Raw genomic sequence first — 21,648 nt, 5'->3', positions numbered from 1 at the left:
ACAAACACCTTGCTGCTGTGTGTTTGCTGGAATTACAGGCACAGAGCAATCCGGGCTGAAAAATCTTCCCATTTTGGTAGCACGGTTTGCATTCCTTCTTACAGACAGCTTTACATCCCTTCACAGGCATTCAGTTAGTTCAGACCTGTTCTTTCCCTGGAGCAGAGATCCTTTTGTATGCCAAATGTGAGTACGTGGGTATTTTCAGTAGAAACATTATACCTGCACGATATGGAGGCACCAAGCATTCAGGATGCAAATGAAGATTACATCATTGTACAAACTGTATTCAAGGCAATCATACTTGAGAGCAAGATAAAAAATTACACAAAAGAGCTGGAATTAACATTATAAAGTTGGGCCAAAGCCCAATTCTCCTCCTCTGAATGCCAACTACCTGAGCCAAGCCATGATCTGTGCCATCTCCTCGTATTTTATTTTAGCAATATAACAGAGAGGATTTCTCAGCCACAAGTTTCCTTGCCTCTGCTGCTAACGTTTGTGACAAAATTATTTGGTTTGTAGATCTCAGAGAAAGACCCCAGGGGCATCTAATCAAGCCACCTCCAAACTGGACAAAAAGAGCAGAGGTTGCAAGGCAGATCTCTTATTCAGTGCCTTACCATGCCACACCAGGGGGAGGAGGATTACTCTCCTATCTTTTCCTTTTCAAAATCACACTATTAATATAAAGTAGGTCAAAATAATGTCATAAATGTATATTGTAGTGTTTCATGAAATGTAAATTGCAAGCTTGTAGAAGAGAATGTTACATAAATATAGTCATAATCAATTAGTTGGATTTAGAAGCAACTATACATGGTATACATCCTGTTACTATACACTTAGAAAAAAGATCAGAGGTAACTGCACATCTATTTATTTTTGTCACAGGATTTTAAATTAATGCACATAATTTTAACAATAGCCTGGTATACAATATACCAAAATTTCAAATAAAAATCCTTAAGAAATAAGATTAAATTCATTCCAGTTTGAAAATCAAAGCCTTCTTCTTACCACTCCTGTTTTGAAAATGTAAAGAAAATGTATCTATATTTTAAAAGAACACAAATGTCTTGAAAAAAAGCTTATTTTAACATCTTGTAGAGGTAGGCATATAAATATGAAATTAACAAGGAACATAAGTTTCTTGGCATCTGTCATGCAGATAAAGCCAAGAAAAATAAGGGTATTTTCTGGTAAAGAACTAAATTAGTGTAATCGACCTCAAATGACTATACTGCTTGGGTTGGTACATTCTGAAAGTCTCCCCCCAAATGCTGCCAGTTCCAAAACCTTCTGCTATTTAGAACTTAAGACCTAGCTCAATGTTCTCTGTTGAATAGCTGAGGCATTTAAAAAAACCAGAAAAAGTAAGAACTAGGGAGGTTTGTTTCGTTGTTTTTGTTTTGTTTGGGTTTTTCTTTTTTAATGAAAGGCAGAAGTCAATGAAAAGGAAGTAATTGACCTTTCACGGGGAAAATTTTTTCTGAACAGAAGTGGTCATGTCTCATGTACCTGCCTCTCTGTGAATGCAGTTTACATGTTTTGTGTGGGTAGCTACAAAAAAGCACTCCAGCAAATTTCTAAGAAATATAATCTGACTTTTAAATCCTATTCCTATCAAAGATTATCAAGAGATAAACTGCTATGTGTTACTTCATTCTGTTACAGCCACTTAAAGAAACCATCTCCTTGATGGAGCAGAAGAACCAGGCAATAGCAGTCACCCCTCCACAAAACTGTTTGTGCTGAAGAGTTCAGCACTGTGACTTTACTCTGATGCTAAAAAGGTGACTCTACATGACAAGAGCTCAACAGCATAACTCTGATTTCTAAGGTGCTCGCAATGCAGAATGAATCTTACAGGTAAAATCTCTGCCCCCAAGTCACTTACATCCTTTTATATTATTAAAGGCTGTTCTTTCATCTCCTAATGGAATAGTGATATTAAAGTTATGAAAGGAACATCTCATTTTGGGAAGTTATGTCAAGAAGGGTGATTCTCACAGTCATTGTGAGAAAAAAAAGTAGTATTTCTCTTTGAAAGGGAATAACTAGGTCAAATCCCTAACTTAGAGAATTACTGCATTAGTTACATGTGTGAGAGCTTCCCTGTACAACCACGACTTGGCACTTTTGCTCTCCCTCTTCCTTGCCTCTTAATGAAAAACTGGCAGCTATTGGGACATTTTTCTTTAGAAAACCCCAGCAGTTAGTTTGCAAACACACACACAGAGACTTCTGTGTACCTTGTTTTTCTGCATGCTCCCAGTACTCAACTTTGCATGCAGAAATTCACTCCCTGTTGAAACTGTCACCATGTTCCCTTTTGATCCAGTGTGGCACCCAAACACACCATACCTGACACACCGGTTCCAAGGAAGGGGCAGTAAGTGCAGGGCAGGACACAAAAGGGATCTGGAACACCTGGACTGGATTTACAACCTCCAGAGCATTAAACCCATATGGAGGCAGCAGGGCTGGGCCATGCCCTCACCGTGGGCTCTGGGAGCTGAGCCTTGCCCAGCCTGTCACTGAGCCCCAGTGCTGTGGCCCATTCCCACAATCTAATCTCTCCCAGGGGGTCACTTGGTTAGGGAAATTTTTCGTACCAAGAAACCCTAGGAAAAGCGTCTCCATTTTATAGATCTTTCTCAGTGAATTAAGGAGGTTGATTTTTCCCTTTCAAGAGGAGGTTTTGTGTTTTGAGCCCCTGTGACACAAGGAAAAGGGCTGGTCAAGGTGTACACAACAAACACCAAGATGCCCACAATGTCTTGCAGTACATATGAGCAACCCTTTAGCAGGAGCACCCCAATTCCAGGTGTGAGGAGCCAGCAGGGCCCAGGGCAGAGCAGCACTGCCCACACACACTCTGTGTGAAGCCAGAAACACATTTCAACTGCAACTGACCCTCTGAAGGCAGTGAGATCTTCTGTTGTCATATCACTTGACATTGCTTAGACCAAAACAACAGCAGAAGGCAGCAAAATGACAAACACTGGTAATGAGCAGTTAATACAAGCTCCTGGATGGAGGCTTTGACAGCATTTCTGCTCTTGTGGAACCTCTGCTTCACAAAACTATCTTCCAATGTAGCTCATTAAAAAATGCTCAAAACTCCCTTCAAGGAAGCAAGGCTTGAAGTAGCCAGGCAGAGGTTTCCTGGGTGAGAGGATGAGTCAGTACAACTGCACACACAGAGCTGAGCACCTCAGGCTGGAGGTCAGTCAATGACTTTTGGACCATGTGCCAAAATAAACTCCCAGATGTCTTCTGGGAAAAAATCCCTGGAGGTTAAAATTCAGAAGTTTCAAAGGGCTGAATCAGATAGTTTGTGTACAGTCATAACAAAAAATTGATCTCAATAAAATGAAACAATCTCCTTGAAGAATTTGGCATTTATTGCTAGGAAACTTCACTGCTGCTGTCTTGTCAAGCTGTTAACTGGCCCTCTACAGAAATAGAGTGATCCAGCTCTCCCAAATACTTGACAGGAGTGAAATGAATTCTTTTTTACAACTAGGGATTAGCAACAATTGTATTTCTAATTTGCAGAGACTTCACTACTAAGAGCTTGGCTCTGAGATACAGGCAACTTACCCTCTCTATGCTACTATGCAAACAGCAAATCTGCCTCTCTGCAATTAATTCGACCCCTTCTGCTCCATGGATGCCAGGCTCTACTATTTTATATTTTACTGGCACTAAGATAGAGAGTGGAGGTTAAAGGAAATATGCATTTCATACGGCCCATAAGAAACTATGGCACTGTATCATAAACAATTCTCTGAGTTTTCCTCCTTAGTTGAACATATTAAACACTGCTATTTCTAAAAGAAACCAGTTCTTTTAAAGATTAGGAATTTACTTTCAAAATAATTTGAAGATCAACAGTAGCATTAGAAACATCTTCACATTTTGCTCCAAACCAGGCTTAACAAGCGCACATTAGAATAGTAAAGGTTTATTCAAAACCTAAGAGTTACTTAAACAGAAAGCAAACAAATGTGTACTCCTTCTGTTTTTGCAATTGAACTCCAGAGGAAATCAGAAGTGTCACAGCATATGTCACAGTTGAGACAGCCACAACACAGAGTATCACTATACAATTTCAGAAGGCTTTTAGCATTCAGCCATGCACAGTAACACCACACCTCATCAGAAGGCTTCAGGCATCTGCCCATACAGAGTAACATCATCACACTTCAAAAAGCTGCAAGCGTCTACCCTTGTTCTTCAGTCCAGCCTTTTATACCCCTGGTGTTGATGCACTGCACTGTGTGCCTCTGTTCCCTTTGGTGGTTGGTCAGTGCCCCTGGGCACTCCATGGCTCATTGCTGTCAGTGCTGCTCACCTGCTGCTCACAGCTGTGCCCACTGGGGATGAGGCTCAGCCTCAATTACCACAAACTGTGTGCCTACAGAGAGGTACTGATTCCAAGGTGAACCTGCTTCTGGCCACTGCCAAGCTGGCAGCAACAGTGGTAGCACCTCTGGGATGTTGTATTTAAGAAAGGGGAAAAAGGTTAATGGGCAGAAGCAAATCACAGCCAGAAAACAGAGGAGAATATGTGAGAGGAACAACTCTGCAGACACCAAGGCCAGTGAAGGAGGGGCAGGAGATGCTCCAGACACCAATGCAGAGATTCCCCTGCAGCCCGTGAGGAAGACCATGGTGAGGCACCTGTGACTCTGCAGCCCATGGACATCCAGGGTGGAGCAGAGATCCACCTGCAACCTGTGGAGGAGCCCATGCAGGAGCAGGTGACCTTGTGGGAAGCCCATGCTGGAGGAGGCTCCTGGCAGGACCTGTGGTGCCATGGAGGACCCACACTGGAACAGTCTGTTCCTGATGGGCTACACCACATGGAAGGGACTCCCACTGGAGCAGTCCATGAAAAGTTGCAGTCTGTGGGAAGGACTCACTTTGGAGAAGTTTGTGGACTACTGACTGTCTCCTGCTAGAGCAGGTGGAGAGTGTGTGGAGTCCTCTCCCTTTTGAGCAAAGAGCAACAGAGACAGCGTGAGCAACTGACTGCAGCTCCCATTCCCAGTCATCCTACACAGCTGCTGGGGAGAAGGTAGAGAATTCAGGAGTGAAGTTGAAGAGGGGAAGGATGAATGAAAAATGCTTTAAGATTTGGGTGTCTTTCTCACCACCTTATGCTGATTTGATTGGCAATAAATTGAACTAATTTTGACAAGTTGAGTCTGTTCTGCCCATGACTGTAACCACTGAGTGATCTCTCCCTTTTCAATCTCCCCCATTTCATGTTCAAATATAGCACGGCAGGCAATTTCCTTACACCACTCTGTTGACCCTTAGCTGTCTCTGTGTCCCAAGAGTCGCAAATAAGCCCTTAATGAGAGTGGACAGTGCTCCCAGTGCCCATGCAGAGCTCCTTCCAAAGCAGTAGAGTCACAAGGGTAAGGTGTCATTTCCAGAGGTCATTCTCAGTGCAGGATTTTATCTTGGGAACACTTGAGAATTAAAGGGTCAGGCGTTGCCTACAAATAATGCAGCATTACTGAAATGCAAAGCAAGTCAAAGCAGAGACCAGGTCTGCTCCAGGTGCAGAACATGAACACAGTTCCTGAGTATTACACACAGCAACTGTCCTACAAACAGCACAGCAACAACCACCAAACACTGCCCAGCACCAGCCCTGGCAGGGACACTGTACAGTCTAATAAGGAGCACCAACACACCATGGAGTAAATAGAGCCCTGTTTTCCCAGGGAGAGTAGGTAACAACATGAAGAACAAACATTTCAGTGAGTCACTTCCTGTGTTAGCAAACCTACAGTCCAAAGGTTCAATGCTGACACAGTTCAGGGTGTGACTTTTTTGAACTGCAAATCACAGAATGAGCTTGGAGTTCACTTGAGAGGCAAAACCTGCTGTTTGAATACTGCTGGCTCCTCCAGGGCCAAGAACAGCAAGAACATGCTACATCTAGAACCTGGGTTCAGCAAGTATATTTTCATGATCCTTAACCATGACCATTAACCCATGTGGTTTTCAATTCTAAGAATTGCATTTTATCTGCCACAGTTCTTTATTTTTTCCATGCCAATGTCAGTAAGGTTAAATAAATTCATATTCTCAAAGAAAAACAGCTTCATGTTGTTTGTGGGTTTGTATTCTGAAGGTATGATTAGCAGCTGGTTACAAGAGCTCCAATCTGACTATCCAAAATTATGTCCAATTGGTACCTTTCCTTTTGGTGATTGTAGTTCTTAAAAACTACACAGAAAATAAAGAACAACCCTATCATTGACCATTTTGTTTTAAAGAAGATGATATAATCTCATTTCAAAGTACGAAATTCCCTCTAGGAGCCCCTGTACATAAATCTTTTTATCTTTATCTGAGAAACCAACAATAGTGAAGGGCTGGCAATGGAAATGTGAAACCTTTCTTACAGAAAAAAACCACTGGAATAGAACGAAACCTCAAGTTACTGCCTGTTAAGCTCAGGTACAATAATTCAGCAAGGTACTCAACATTTTCCTTGGTATCACCTATGTGTAGGGCAAAGGGCTTTGCAGAGATTATAGATCTTGTTATTGCATTCAACTTCAGCTCCTGTGGGATAGACAGTTAAAATGCTAACTTTAATAAAACATCACCCTGGGATGGCACATTATCTTTTGTGGAACAGACTAAGAACTGAGACATCCCATTCCTCAAGGAACATTCTGCATCAACTGTTTTCAACTATTCACTTTTGAATATATTTTTCAGTTGCTTCCCTAAATTACAGAAATAGTGTCCTGATGCTCTGCTGAGTCCTGTCACCTCTCTGAAGCACCAGGATCAACACAACCCCAGGGTGCCAGGCATCCCAGGTGATACAGCTGAACTTTTCTGGCAGAAGTGGGAAAGACACATCCCCTATTTTATTTCTGACCATACGACCTTTCATTTCCTTTCATATGCCAGTCACATTTACCAGCTAATAAAACTTCCCCTGCTTTGCCCTGACCCATCTGCCTTTCCTAAAAATGCAACCCTGCTTACATTTTTTGCTGTGCCAAACAAATTCCTATTGCTTCCTGGCATGAGATCATCCCAGGCAAATACTGGTACATCATCTCTCTTCCCTCCGGTCACCTGCTGCTGCAGATTCATACTTAGGATTCTGTAGACAGGCACTGATGGGGAATAATACAAAACTTCTCTGAGTCATCTTTCTTGTGAAAATGGCAGACCTTTTCAGGCAGTCGAAAGCAATCCATTTCAACAGCAAAGACCTTGTCCAAACATCTTAAATTCCATTACTTTCTTAGAAAAATATATTTTTAAAAATCTATAAATGGAAGTATTTTAAGTAAATTTTCCTCTAGAGTGTGATGTTTTCAATGTTCATGAGCTGTAAGCTCTAAATAATTATCAGGCATTTTATCAGCACTTTCATTTTGTTTTAATGAAGATGTATATCCCATCAGGGTAACAAAACCAGCAATTCACTGAGACAGTGACTATAATTTCCTATATTAACCCTACAGGGAAGAAAGTACTCAGCATCAAACAGCTCTGTCATTTCTTTCTCTACAGGAGTAACTTTTTGGATGCATTACCAACAGGCAAGGAAAAATAAACAAAAAGAGGTTTATTTACACTGTCAAGAAATAAGGCAGGAAGTAGCACTGTCTGTTAATAAGAAATGCATTTTTTAAAAAGTGCTAACAAGCTACAACTCACAGGTTTTCTAAAAGTTTAGGATATTAATGCATTACAGAAGAGATGCCAGTAGTGCTAGCACTCATGAACAAATGTGGGGCTGGTTTTCAAAGCCGAGGTGTATTTTCCCAGCCTTTTAACACTTGTTTTAGAAACTAACTCTGCAAAATAGCCATTGGGCCCCATTATCCTGCAGAGGAAAGTGTGGAGTGCAAACCCAAAACCTCCTGACTCCATCTGAAATGTAATTAATTAGGGGCCTCAAGGTACCACAGACAAAAGCCCATTTATATGGAAATTCCTCCTCTAAAAACAGGCATGTAGAAACTTCCCAATTCAGCAAATAATGTGGAAACTCATCCTTGCCTGTCTGACCAGCTACAGACTCATCTCACATCACCCTCAAATGCCTACTGTTGAGCAGAAGTGTGTTCAGGCTCCTGAACTTCACTTAGCACTTTAATGAGACAAAAAATATTTGCAACATTTACACAGTGGACAAACATCCCAAAATTACATCTACTGAATGTGCGTTTGGCTAAAAAAGATTTCTCACCCTGTTTACTCTTCCTAAGTGAGCAGCAAAACTGGGTTTTAAAAATATATTATAGCATTTCATCCACAATTATTTGGGGGAAAATGTTGTACCTAAAAGAAAGAAAGTGATAAGAATCATTAGAAATTCATAAGCTAACTTTTCAGAAAAAGTAACCAGAAGTTTGTATTCTGAAAACAGATCTTGTGTAGTAACAGGATGTACACATGGGGTAGGCAAGTGTGGAGAGTCTCCTGCCTTTCTCCCAAAGAAAAGAGAAAACCTCTGGATCACAGGAAATAACACAAATTTTAGAAAATCCCAGTGGTATGAGGGAAAATACTTCAAATAAATCTGTAAGTCCTGAAAACAATGCTAAAGGACAGCAGATGTTCTTTCCCCCCACCAGCTTGTTCAGAGACTCACACACTCCCTAGGAGAAGTCCTTTATTTGCATTGATTAAAGTGGGTATTCAGATCCAGACTCACACAAATGCAGAAACTGAGACAAATAGGTGCATAAGGAAGGACAGGCTGTGCCCATCCTCTCTGAATACACAAAGATAATGGAAAAATACAGACCTTCGAATATACTTTTTCTTCAGATTTCAATATCTTTATAATGTAAAACAGAGCCAAAAAAAATAAAGGCATGCCTTAAATTTAGGCTGAAAACTACTTTGGGAATTCATTTTTTCTTCTGCTGCTTTGTGATATGTGGCTGACAAACCAATGCCTTGGCTGAAATGCTGCCAAAATAAAATGTAATCATCACTGTACCTCCTGCTATTATAAGTCAATTCTGAAATTAAATCAGCAGTTCAGATTCATCTTATGGTAAACTGTTCTTAAGTAGGAGGCTTTCCCCCAGCCATCTCCACCAGGAAGCACTTCTGTTAAATAAAAATGGCAACAACAATATGGGCCCAGATATGGCCATGAGAAAAAAAAAAAACTGGTATGTGGGTATCAAAATCCAAATAAAAACACCAGAGCTTTATCTCAAATTTGTAAGCATATAAAATGCCAGGCACTAAATTAAGAATTGATAATTATATTCATAGCCTCATTAGGTAAAAGCAATCAATAAGGCTGGGAACAAGGACCAAAGAAAGCTCAGCACAAGCCATTAAGCAAAAAAAAAAAACAAAACAGATGTGATTAGCACTTCTTCACTTCCTCCACAAGCAATACAGCTTTATCAGGAGTGATGAACATTCCATGATGATCCTAAGCAAGGACTAAGACAGGTGACTGAAGACCCCTCCTAAATTTAGGAGCTATGGATTCGAATCTTCTTAACCAAAGCTGGGTGAACAAGTTTCTTGTGTCTTGGACAACTACTGCAAATCATGTAGGAAAACAAGCATGGAGACCCTCTCCCCACCAGTAGCTGGAAGGACAAGAGCAGCTCTTTGGGCAGTTGGGTACTGAGCTCATGTGCCAGTGTCAGGACTGGGGACGCTCTGAAAGAAACTTTGCACGTAAGTACCAAAATCCCAAAATGTAAATTGTCACACAGCAAAGTGAAACCCACACTTCTTATGGGAAAGATGGTAAAGGGGGTTTCAGGTGCTAAACTGGATCTGAGTCCAACTGTATGAAATAAATTCAGAATTACATGAGGTGTTTTGTTAATACACTGAAATGACCTGCTTCTGCCACTTCTCCTCTACATTAATATTAGTTCATAACTAATCAGAGCAACTAAACAGGTGGCAGTTTGAACTTTAATTGAATTAGTAGACAAAAAGTAACCTGCAAACTACTTTTTTCTCATAACTTCAAATAACAGGGGTTTTTTGTTGTGAGGATCTAGCACCTAAGTATTGCACAAACCACAGTCTCAAAGGCTAAACAATTGATTAGCTGAACATAGCAGTAAAAAATTTATACCGAAATACTTCACTAGCACAAACAATTCTATGCCTTCTTTCATTTTCATTAAAACCAAAACCTTCTGAAAGCCAAGAAATGCACTGTACTAAGACACAGCCCGTAGGCTCCTCACCCAAGAAACTGCAGAGATTATCTGCAAACACAAGACCTGTGGTCACTATACACAGGGTCATGTTGTGAACACAAAACTCCATCTGACAGCAATGCAGAAGGATCTTGGGAGTCTTGGGAATCTTGCTGCTAACCTACACAGGAGATAAACTGGGACTGACAGATGTCCCTGTCCCCATTCCTGCCTGTTTGGTCCCATGCCTCCCTAGCCTTCCTTTTCTTTCTCTTTCCTCCTCTGTGGGATTTTCCAGTGTGCAACTGAACTCACAGTGCTACAGACTTCAGTAATGCTGTGCTGGTAAGCCAGGAGCACAGTAAGTCTCCCTTGCTGGTGAGCAAAGAGCATCTACCCATACAGCTTGGAAAAGCCAAGGCCTCCTGCTAGGATTAGCATTTTTAGAACAAAAACATATTAGCACACTAGGGAATATCAATTAGAATGAAGTGAAATACTGCAGCTGAAAAGAGCAAACACCACTGTGTGTCAAGTCTATAATTTATGTTTATAAACTACAGTTAAATACCACCTTGTCCTGCTAAATCTCCAACTGATCCAACCAACTCCCCCATTCAACAAAATCATCAATGATTTTATTAATACAACTTCAAATGTAGTATGTTATAGTATGTTGACTGGAATTCATTACTATGTATTTAATAGTGTACAACATAGTAAAGAATACAAATATGTATTTCCATAACATTAAGAAGCAATAACACTTTGCCAGTGCCCTTCATTTACTTTGCAGGAGACGGTCTAGGAAACAGTTTTTCACTCATGAGAATGAGGAAAATCAAGCAAATATGATCTTAATTTAAATTTAGGTTGACTGTTGGAATCTTTAAACACAGAAATGTCCTACCAATTCTGTACAATTACATATGTATATATATGTATCAATAAATCAACTACATTATGTAATCCTTCCACAAAACTGTTAACTAAAATGAATTTTCAGCCTGGCACAGAAACTATGCTTAATCATTGTAACACAGTTCCTTGACAAAGGCATTCAAAATAATTCTGCAGCCGAAAGATTCAACAGAGCAAAACAACAGTACTTAATTAAAAGGGGGAAAAATGTAAAAAGAAGTAAAATAAAAGAAAACTTGAAAGTAAAGTTCATCCTTCAACTAACCCAAGAAATAATAAGAAACAAAAGGGGAGCTGAACAACCATCTATCTGTATACTGCTTGTTCATCCAGGCTCAACATGAACTGGGTGTCAGACATTCAAAAACTTTTTAACAGAATGAGAATTACAAATATTAACATTCAGATTATATCACTGTCTTTTGCTAAAAAAACAGTCAGAAGTCCCAGTTGTTCCACTGAAATATAAGATTATACTAGCCAAAACCACCACAGGATTATTTACAGACATGTATATCCACAATTATGTTATGTAAAGCAAAGTTAATAAAGATGCAGAGACAAAATTAAAAAAAAAAGTTATCAATAAAGTATGAATACTGAGCAGTGTTCATAGGCAGAACACTAAGCCAGCTTTAAATTTTGTAAAATATTATCAGACAACTGAAAGGAACTGAGTATTCAATTCTACAGACCACAATAATATGCTACTGAAAAAGCAGACCACTGACATGAGATTCCATGGGGGAAGGTGCAGGGAAGGAGGTTCAGAGATTGACTTGATGCAAAAAATCAACAGTTTTGGACTATGTAGTTTACATATTTAGAAAATCACCTAAGTTTGAAATTCAACTCATCACTTGTGTCTAGATTTTTCATCTAAACTCTGGGTAAGAATATTACTTAAATATTCTTAATGTAAATGTACACCATTTTTTATGTTGTATCACTTCAATAAGAAAAAACTACATCCAAAATCCTGACCAAGTACTTGGAATACAGGGAAAAACCTGATCCCTCAGAGGTCAATAGCAAAACTCCCCAGCGTGGTTAACTTCACTCTCTGGTAGGGTTACGATGTATGTTTAAGATACTGATACTTGACTGTGTAAATGGAAAAGCCTAAATGTCAACTCCAAGATCTAATTGTAAATGAAAACTCATTCCCTGAAGGCATAATCTTTCACTTCCACAGACCAACACAAAGATCACAGGCAATGAAAAAATAAACCAGAAGGCCACGCAGTTTGAAGACCAAATATTTCTTTACTTCAAAAATACATCTTTATATTCAAATTCCAAGTTGCTGTGCTGTAGTAGAAATATGCAATCATAAATTTAATTTATCTTGATCATTTGCATTCTGTGGCAAACTGAGCTCAGGAAAAACATCTGGTTTTCAGTGAAGACCTCTGTTACCTTGTCTTCTGTCTGTGTTCATTACAATGTAAAACAGTAGAGAAATAAGCCTCAGGGTCACGTAATCCATTCTCCACTGAATTTGAATTGCTTCACAATCGAACTTTATCCAATAATGAATGAATTTGTTCATCATCCATCACAAGAACTCTTCAGAGTATATGAGGATTTTTTTAATCTTCTTTTAAGATGAACACAGAAAAGTACAGCAGTTACAGAACTGATTTTGCTTCTTAAAATCTTGCAGAACTTAAGGTCAGTTTGATAGCCAACCATGTAAAAATCTGAACAAAAACTGAAGGAAATTAGAGTATTGAAAATCCTGCTTAAAAAATTAAATTTGTGTCTTGGCATAGCATCGTTCTCCTTGCACGGAGAGGCTGTTTTTCATTCTTGACTTTAAAATAGGGCACATGGAAAAAATGTACTTCTTCCCTTCTTGCTTGATGATGTTACAATTCAGCAGTTAATACTGTCTATCATCATTTGCATACTTAAATCCTTTTGGACATGGCCAAACAACAATGTGAAAAACAGTAATTATCACAATCATAATTTAACCTCTGGTAAATTAATTCCTAAAGAAGTTCTTAGAACTAACATATGGCCTCCATGTATTTAGGTAACAGGACTCTTCTGCACTGCAGCATCAAATATCACTTTTTTGCTAAATTTCAGTGGCAAATGCTTCAAGCAGGAGGTACTGGTAGTCTTCTTAATATTTCCATAGCAATCTTATGATAGGCTTTAGCCTGCAAAAACAGAAACATACATTGAGCACTCCATTTTCTAGAGAAAGGAGTATTTCACAACTAATTAGGTATTTGTTCTTTTACACACAAAGAGAAAATCAAACATGTTTAAATAAATGGGTTAAATTTAGCATGTGTTCAGGAAAAACAATGCATTAAGAGACAGATTAAGCACAAGCATTATAGAAAAATATTGGTGGGGGAATTTAAATTTAACTGAACAATTTGTCTTTAACAACAAGCAAAGTCTTCTGAAAGAGAAGCGATGAGGAAGATACGGATTCTTTACTCCCACAGGTACTATTAATTATAAACTTCCCTCATCCTGACAACCAGGATGCACAGGATAGAGAATCAGAGAAAACAACAGCATTCAAAAAAAACGTTTGGAACTATTCATTACAGACCTGACTATCGCCATGCAATTTCCTATTCAGACATTTAAAGTATTTTTAAAAAAAGACACGTTTCCAAAAGACTGAAGTAGGTATTGGAAAGAACTAATTCTGCAACACTGAAATCCACACAGTTAAAGCTCTCTTTCACACCAGCCTGTGGTATCTGGTCAGACACCTTGGCTATAGAGAGCAACCCAAGTAAGCATACTTATGTTAACATCTCCAAAAAACATGGCACAGCTAGGATCATGATCAGTCCACCATCAATTAACAAATCTTATATCAAGGGACTTACATAAAAACACTGTATGAAGTCCAACACAGAACAAACCCCAGAATTAAATCAAATTATTCCTGTACCAAGCTCAACAACTTGTAGTCAAAAGGGAACATCTTATAAAATCTCAACCATTTATATAAGAATGCTTAATTAAATAGTATTTTTGTGTGTATGTATATACACACTGCACATTGTTCCAGAAGTTGATTACTTCCATTGTTAAAATGTACACCTTTTCTATAATTTGAATTTGTCGTACTTCAGATTCCAGCTGGTCCATCACATTCTCTGTCAAGTACACAGCAAAGTCCCCTAACTGAGCTTGCTCTTCTGCAAGACAGTGACCAACCTACTCCATCTTCTCCACTAAATCTGCATACACAGACCCCATTGACAGCCTTTCCTGCTTTCCTTGGACAGATCTCCACACTGATTTCTCCTGTCTCCTGCAGGATGGCTCTAACCATGAATTAGTCCTTGTACTCCTGATGAGCCTTTAAAGCAGCAAACAAACTGACACATGCCAGAGGCCAGAGCTTGGGGGGCAGCAAGAGATGGTCTGTCTGTCACACCAGGGCCACCAGCACTCACTGTCACTGCTCTGAACAAGGTGTCAGCCTTTTGCAGGGCCATGCACTGCTCATGTCTGTCTCCTCTTTTTTAGGGATTGCTCCTGGCTTGTAGGATTTTCTTCTCTGGCACTCACCCTCTACACCTCATAGTCTCAGTGTTCACATCTTAAAACTAAAGCCATAAAATTTTCTGAGTTTGAAGGAATGCAGACAGCAAGACAGAATTGTTTTCTCTCATGTACATGACTTTGTGGCAAAAACGACAGAATTATTTAGAACTTAATTCACAATCAGGAATTTCAAACTTCTGTGGCTACAGTCGCAGTGCAGTTGGGTAACAGCCTGTGTGCAACACCCACCTCACTCAGCTATTAATCCCCTGGGTGCCCCAGCTGCCCCCCAACTAACCATTCACCTAGACAAGATAATGGACCCACCTGACGTGAGGTGACTGACTGAAGTCAAGCTGCCTTTGCAGTTCAGTATTTGTCTAATTGGTGTAGGAGCACTCCATGTGGGAATTTCAAACCTGGAACCTGGAACAGTCCTGCAGGCAGCTCCCACTTTGCACAGATCAATTCATGCTTTTTAATGAGCCAATTAACAACCTACATACAGTACCTGGCCCCTTCTAAAGACTGCCCAGGCTGTTTGCCTGCTCCAGAGTTGACCAAATTGTACACAGAACTATAAATTCACCAAAAGCAAACTCAACTGTTTGTATAAATGTTACCTTATGTCAACAGCCCAATAGATTAAATTTAGATACTTTCCCCACAAAATGCTATTAATGAGTGTCTGAGCAACACTTCCCCAAAGTACACTGACCCTCATTTGCCAAGCAGCTGATCATCACTTTGCAACAGGAGGGTCCCAATGCAGCTCTTTGTAGCAAGCATTCCAGCACTACTAAACACTGTCTAGTGTCTTGCCTGCTGACCTTTGGGTTTTTTGTTTTCCTGGATCACTACTTTGTCTGTTGAACAGACCAGTATCTCATGTGTGTCCTTACAGAACACTACCAGTCACGTGGCTTTGGCAAAAATCAACTGTTTTGAGCCTTGGTTTACTGTTTTTGAACAAATGATTTAGCCATGAGTGAGGACCTGACCATCAATCAACACACCTGAAAGGTCTAAATGGAATCTTGGTGACTGTGAATATGCACTACATAAAAACAACCTTATGTATATTGAATAGCTTTTCCTACTCGTGATCTTTTCAATGTGCCATCCGTATGCAGAGAGCACAGCTCAGTTCAGCTGTCTAATCCATCATTACTAAGCAAAAGAAGCTGGGTTGCAAATGAAACCAGAAAGGGTTTACTATTTCATTTCCAGGTGGAAAAACAGCAGAGAAAGAATAAAGGATGAGTACCTATTCATCGCCCACAACCTTTCTCATTTTAACAGGATAAAAGCAAACTTCTCAGGTCAGTTACTCCCTTCATGTTTGAAAGCTCTAAATGAATGGTTTATAGATTTTCTGAAAACCAATTTTTTGCTGACAGACAACTTTATATTTAAAAACAACATACCAGTTACCATTCCTCCCACTTCATGAGGACGAAGAAGCACACAGGAAGACAGAAGGCCCTAAGCCCAGACCAGACTTGTTTATTATGAACACCGCCTCGATGTGGGCTGAGAGCAGCACTAGGGCAGGCAGAGGTAGAGGTGGAAGGTGATGCTCACAGAGTCAAAAAAAAAGCTGGGAAACAGCCATGTGAGAGACTGCTCACCTCCCAAACAGTGGCAGAGTGCCAGAAGGGCACAGTTCTTAAGACCTCAAGGGCACAGCTGATAATGAAGTGACTGATGATAGCATAGATGGTGGAGCAGGAAAGAGAGAACCTGTGAAAAAGTTCACCAGGAAATGAAGTGAGAAGTCCTACTTAGCATAAATAATCAGACCATCATCCTGATTCATAACTCTGTAGCAGATCTGTATTATCATGGCCTAATACACGTTGGGTAGATTTAAACTGGAAAACTTTTTACTAGCTCATCTAATTAAGCCCTGCAGTAATCTTAAGGAAATATTAGCCTTTCAGTTATGGCCTTTCATTCTCCCTAAAATCTCACCCATAAGGGAAGAATGCATCATTGCTAAGATTACTGCAGACTGTACAGGTCATGGCTGACTCTGCCCTGTTGTCATGCACTGGACTGGTGTGGCCTGACCTGCTGGTTTGCTTTCACTGGAGTGCAGATCTCAGCCCGCCAACAGCTCACTACACTGCCTGCCAGTACCTGGGGCAACTGTGACACAAACACAGAACTCAACTTATAATCAACAAAGCCGATATCACATTTTCCTTCACCCAAACCACTGCATACAAACAACTTCAGACCAGCAACTCAGAAACACACACTGATCCCATCACTCAGTTACAGGCCTCATACACAACAGGATATAAATCCCAATGCTGACATGGTTTCTAATGTCTATTTCTGATTACAAGACTCCAAGACTATTAAGGCTGCTTTATCCAGCCCAGCAATCCAAAAGAGAATCTGTGCAAGTCTGACTGTCTGGAACATCAAATGCTGTGGATCCTAATATACCTGTGAAGAAGGAAAAGGAATTTAAATGTGCTCAACTGACCTGTTAGGGCTTACATTTTATTAATTGCTGAAGGAAACTAGCTACCATGAGCAACTAATCCAATAGTGACTATCACAAGGACAAATACTAGTCTTAACTACCATCTACATGAAAATAAGCATAGCCAACCTGTCATTGATAACTTTGGTTCTTAGCACTCTCTGCACAGTCATGTTCCATTTGCCAGTTCAATCAGATTTTTAAATAGACTTAATTTGGAAACATGGAAATTGCTTTGTTACTTTGACACAACTCCAGCCTTCAGTGCATGACTGGAGATACCTTCCAATGTCTGTATTTTACTGTGGTCAGCTCAGCTGGCACTAAAAACGTGATGACAAATGCAGCTTTAAATGAGTCTACTTCAGGTACAAGCTTCATGTCACCCAGAGAAATTCTTTGTTGCTACAAGAGGTCCAGAGACTATCCCACTCCCTACCAGTCCTTCGTCTGGGCAGCTCCACAGTAACATTCTTCTTTGCATGTACTGGCAACTCTTGCCAAATTTACAATGAAGTCTCAAGTCAGAAAGGCAAACTTACTGAGACAGAAAAAGTCAATCCATACATTGTAACATGAAATGGAGGAGACTATTAAGTAAGCTGGGTTTATGAAACTAAAATCTCAAAGAAAAATTCTCAGTGCTCATGGGAAACTTCCTATTAATCCTATGTATCAGCAGTAGTAACAGCCAAACCATTCTTAGGGACAGCCCCAGCTGCTAACCCAAGGTGCTTTTACAGACATCTAAATACACATCCTGCCCAAAAAACACAGCCAAAGAGAACAGTGCAAATCAAACGCAGTATAGTAACATCCCTCAAACAGACTATCCTACACTCAGCCTTTTCTTCAGCAGACAGAACCATAAATGAGGGTCTGATGATGCATTGTACTGTCTACACCCTGAATGAAGGATTTGAACCTACATGTACCAAATGCTACTGTGATGATTCAAAGGAAGCCTTGATGATAAAGACATATTATAAATCATACCATGCAGCCTTCTTTAGGATTTGCTTTTCTTTTAAAATATCACACCCTGCATTGACCACTCACTAAATGGAATTACTGATGACAACTAAACCACAAAACAGGATTCTATGACTTTTTGCTACCAGTACTTAAATTTTTCTCCAACTACTTATTGCAATCTTTAAAAGGCTGTATGTTTTTGCCCTACTTATATATCACCTTTTCATAAGCATTCTAGACACAAAGTGTTTCTGAATACAAATTTGAGTTGTCTGTTTGGATGACACCACAGCAAAGTTTGTAACATTCTGATTTAATTGAAAAGGGATGATTAACCAGACTTATTTTGCTCTGTTCCATTAGACTGCTGGTACCTTGTGCCCCTGCTTTCCACTTGACTGAGCTTTTTCTCTTCCCTTATAAATCAGTGTGCAATTTATTGGACTCAAAATCCTTCACCTGTATATGTAGGATGTGAATGGACATACTGGTACACCAAATATTTTGTACTTGTTTGAGGTAGGAGGTGACAGGTGGGAGTTTGGTGGTCAACAATCAAGACAGCCTGTCTGTTCTGCCAAGGTATTGATAAATCCACTGTGCCATCCAGACTGTGATACACCCAAAGTTTCTAGCAGGAATTCCTCACAAGATAACCACCAACTGCTCCGTAAGTCTCTGGGCTCTATGCTCACAGAAGGAAGAGCTCTCAGGAACTTCTATTTATCATTCTCCCAGTGTGATGGAGAGTTCACTGGGCACTTAAGCAGCTCCTCTGATGGAAGACTAACTCCACTGCAATTAACCATGTTCTATAACTCTTGCTGTGCCTCTAATCTGCTTACCTGCAAGCTTCAAGATGCCTTTCCAAACACCTGTTTTGCTGCTGGCTCCTTTTCCATGGTCCATAGGAAGATCCAGTACATCTGAGCATGATCAATATCACCTGGTTTCAGTGATTCCTCATTAGTTGTCCCTATTCTACCTTTTCCCCTGCCTTTTTCCCCCTAGTTCTACCATTTTAGCAGCATTCCTGATTTCTGTTTACCAGCTTTTGCTGTCCAGTGACTCTTGCATCTGTTTGAGTGAGCAACAAAATGGAACCTGGGCCAGCTAATCCACCTCCACAGTGTGATGGAGGAGAAAAATGCTCAATCTTCAGAAGTGTCTCACTCCAGAAGGTAAGACCTCACTGTTGATTAAAGAAATTATAAGCTTCTTGGGTCACTCTCAGCTGCTGTGTAAGGCTGACCGTACAAGTACAACAATATTCCATTTCTATATCAAAAAGTTTTATTAATGAAGAGTATTAAGAAAAAGCCACCAAAAAAAGCCACAATTTAAACAACTAAGCCGACAGAAACACTAACACAGACAATGTTATACCAAGAGCAAAATCATGTTAGCAGCACTGTTATTTCTCCCAGGGGACTGCCTCAAGCTTCACCAAAAGAGAACTCCAGTCATCAAATCTTCCTATCCTTTAGCTATAACTTCAATACTTTCCATAAGCAGATTAGTCTTGTGTATTCCGTGCCTTCCCTGAGGAAGAACTTTCTAAGTTCACACATGTTCCATTCTACAAGTAATTTCTTTTTTTAGTTCTTAGTAATTTCCTTGTCATTTGTGAAAAGGAAATCCCTTTTCCACCAACTACATCTAAGCTTTGAAATAATAAATTTAGACAAGTTTGCTTAGACATTTTGAAATTCTTGTGTAAAGTCAGAGGTATACTTTTATCTATCTGCAAGGCAAGATGAACCCCATGGCAGATGTGTAAGCAAAAATGTATTAACTGACATATTTTAGAAACCATTTTATTCTAGGCTTGAAAGAGCTCAAAAGGTGTGACAACATGCTGGGTTTCTAAGAAGTCAATCACCATCCTTATTCCCTACTGTTTGAATCTGCTAGGTATTATTTCAGGTCTATGATTCTGTATTTGATTTGTAAGTGTGTTCTAACAAAATCAGCATAGAATTTCGTATGAAAATCCCCTGCACATTTAAGCGACAGGAGCAGAGAAATTCAGCAGACATTGTTCTCTATCTGAAAAGTTGTTAATGCATGAATAGCCACAATTTCAGTTTATTTGAGAAACATGGTGATGACTGTCATGTTTTAAAGATTAGAATCTGACCTTATATGCCTTCTCCCACCATCAGTTATGTGCTAAGAATTTAATATTTCTTGAAAATATAAGAGAATTATATTTTTTCTATCTTTAAAATTAGAAGAAAAGCAGGGATGAAGGAAAATTCTTTTTCATTCTACAGAGATTTGTGACATTTTTAAAAAACACATTCTCTGAGGAGAACTACTATCTCACAGACACAAAGGCAGAGAAGGACATTAAAAGTTTTCCCCAGAGTCACACATATTTGTCAATCTTTATTCTTCTGCATAGTTAACTTAATTGCCACAAATGGTGATTATAACCCATCCTTTTGTTATCAAGAACATGTTAAAGGAGGAACAGATGGCAACACAACAGACTTTCTTGCCTTTTTATTTTCAGAATGCTATCCAATACATGTCTGAATTCTTTGCTCAATAGTCCAGCAGGCTACAGACTCTCAGTTATTACACATTTCAGATACTGTGAGCCCTCCACCTTAGCTTCCCAGCTGTTTTACTTCAGCTTTGACCAAAGCCATACATCCATTCAAAACTTCACATTGCTGATCAAACTTCCCAGAAAGAAGCTACCATATGGATTATAGGGATTCCTTTTCAGATAGACCTAGACTCAAGATCACTACATTATTCCACAGCATGGGCCTTGCCCAAACCTAGCAAAAACATGGCATTTAATTAGAAGTCAACACGCCACTTCTCTTTCAGAACAAAACTACAACTTTGAGACTATCACTGGTCTTCCAGAATCCTGTTCAGTATGTTAATAACACTGGATTAAGAATGTCAATGTTCTCCTCCTTTTTTTTTTCCTTCTAAAATACTGTGAAGGAAAAAACACATTTCAATAATGATATTGAAAAAGCTACTAATATTCAAATGTTCCAGAGGTACAGTCTACCTTATTGTGAGTTGATTCTACTATCTGTTATCAGTACTAATAATTGTTTTCACTATATATCTTTACCTCTAAGCAGCAGAGGAGAGTGGGGCTGCATTATGCCAGATACTGTGTACAGCACCCTGCCCTACAGAGCCTGGCAGACAAACTCTAGCAGAGAAATAAAATAGCAGACAGGGAAATCTTACTCCATCAGCAATAACGAAATTCTATATGTGCAACTACTTTTCTTTACAGATTTGCATATTTGACTCACATCACCCCACCAACTTGCATTTTCCAGTGACAACAGAATGCTATGGTAAATAAACTGAAAAAATCTATTTCCTCTTGTGTGCAAATTGCTCCACTTCCTGATGAAAACAACCCAGGCAGTGACAATATGAAGTTTTGTTCCAAACATCTTTGGGTAAGACCCTTTGACAGTTTCCAGGCTCGGCCACCAAAGGCTTAACTGACAGCTTTAGAGGAACTACATCAGCTGCAAGGTCTCA

General features: G+C 39.6%; 1 protein-coding gene across 4 annotated transcripts in view; it reads right to left on the bottom strand.

Moving 5' to 3' along the window:
* Positions 1–12,400: 12,400 nt before the first annotated feature.
* The window catches only part of NUBPL (NUBP iron-sulfur cluster assembly factor, mitochondrial), a 77,212-nt gene continuing 67,964 nt past the window's right edge, over positions 12,401–21,648 (bottom strand). For all 4 annotated transcript variants that reach the window (XM_058806955.1, XM_058806957.1, XM_058806956.1 and 1 more), the window contains one exon: positions 12,401–13,285. In XM_058806955.1, the coding sequence (XP_058662938.1) occupies positions 13,223–13,285 (63 nt within the window). In that variant the 3' untranslated portion in view covers positions 12,401–13,222. The remainder of the gene's footprint in view (positions 13,286–21,648) is intronic.

The sequence above is a fragment of the Ammospiza caudacuta genome, chromosome 6 (genome assembly GCF_027887145.1).
Source record: "Ammospiza caudacuta isolate bAmmCau1 chromosome 6, bAmmCau1.pri, whole genome shotgun sequence".
In the NCBI taxonomy this organism is placed as follows: Eukaryota; Metazoa; Chordata; class Aves; order Passeriformes; family Passerellidae; genus Ammospiza; species Ammospiza caudacuta.
Note: the sequence above shows the minus strand (reverse complement) of the source record. Positions and strands in the feature narration are given on the sequence as shown.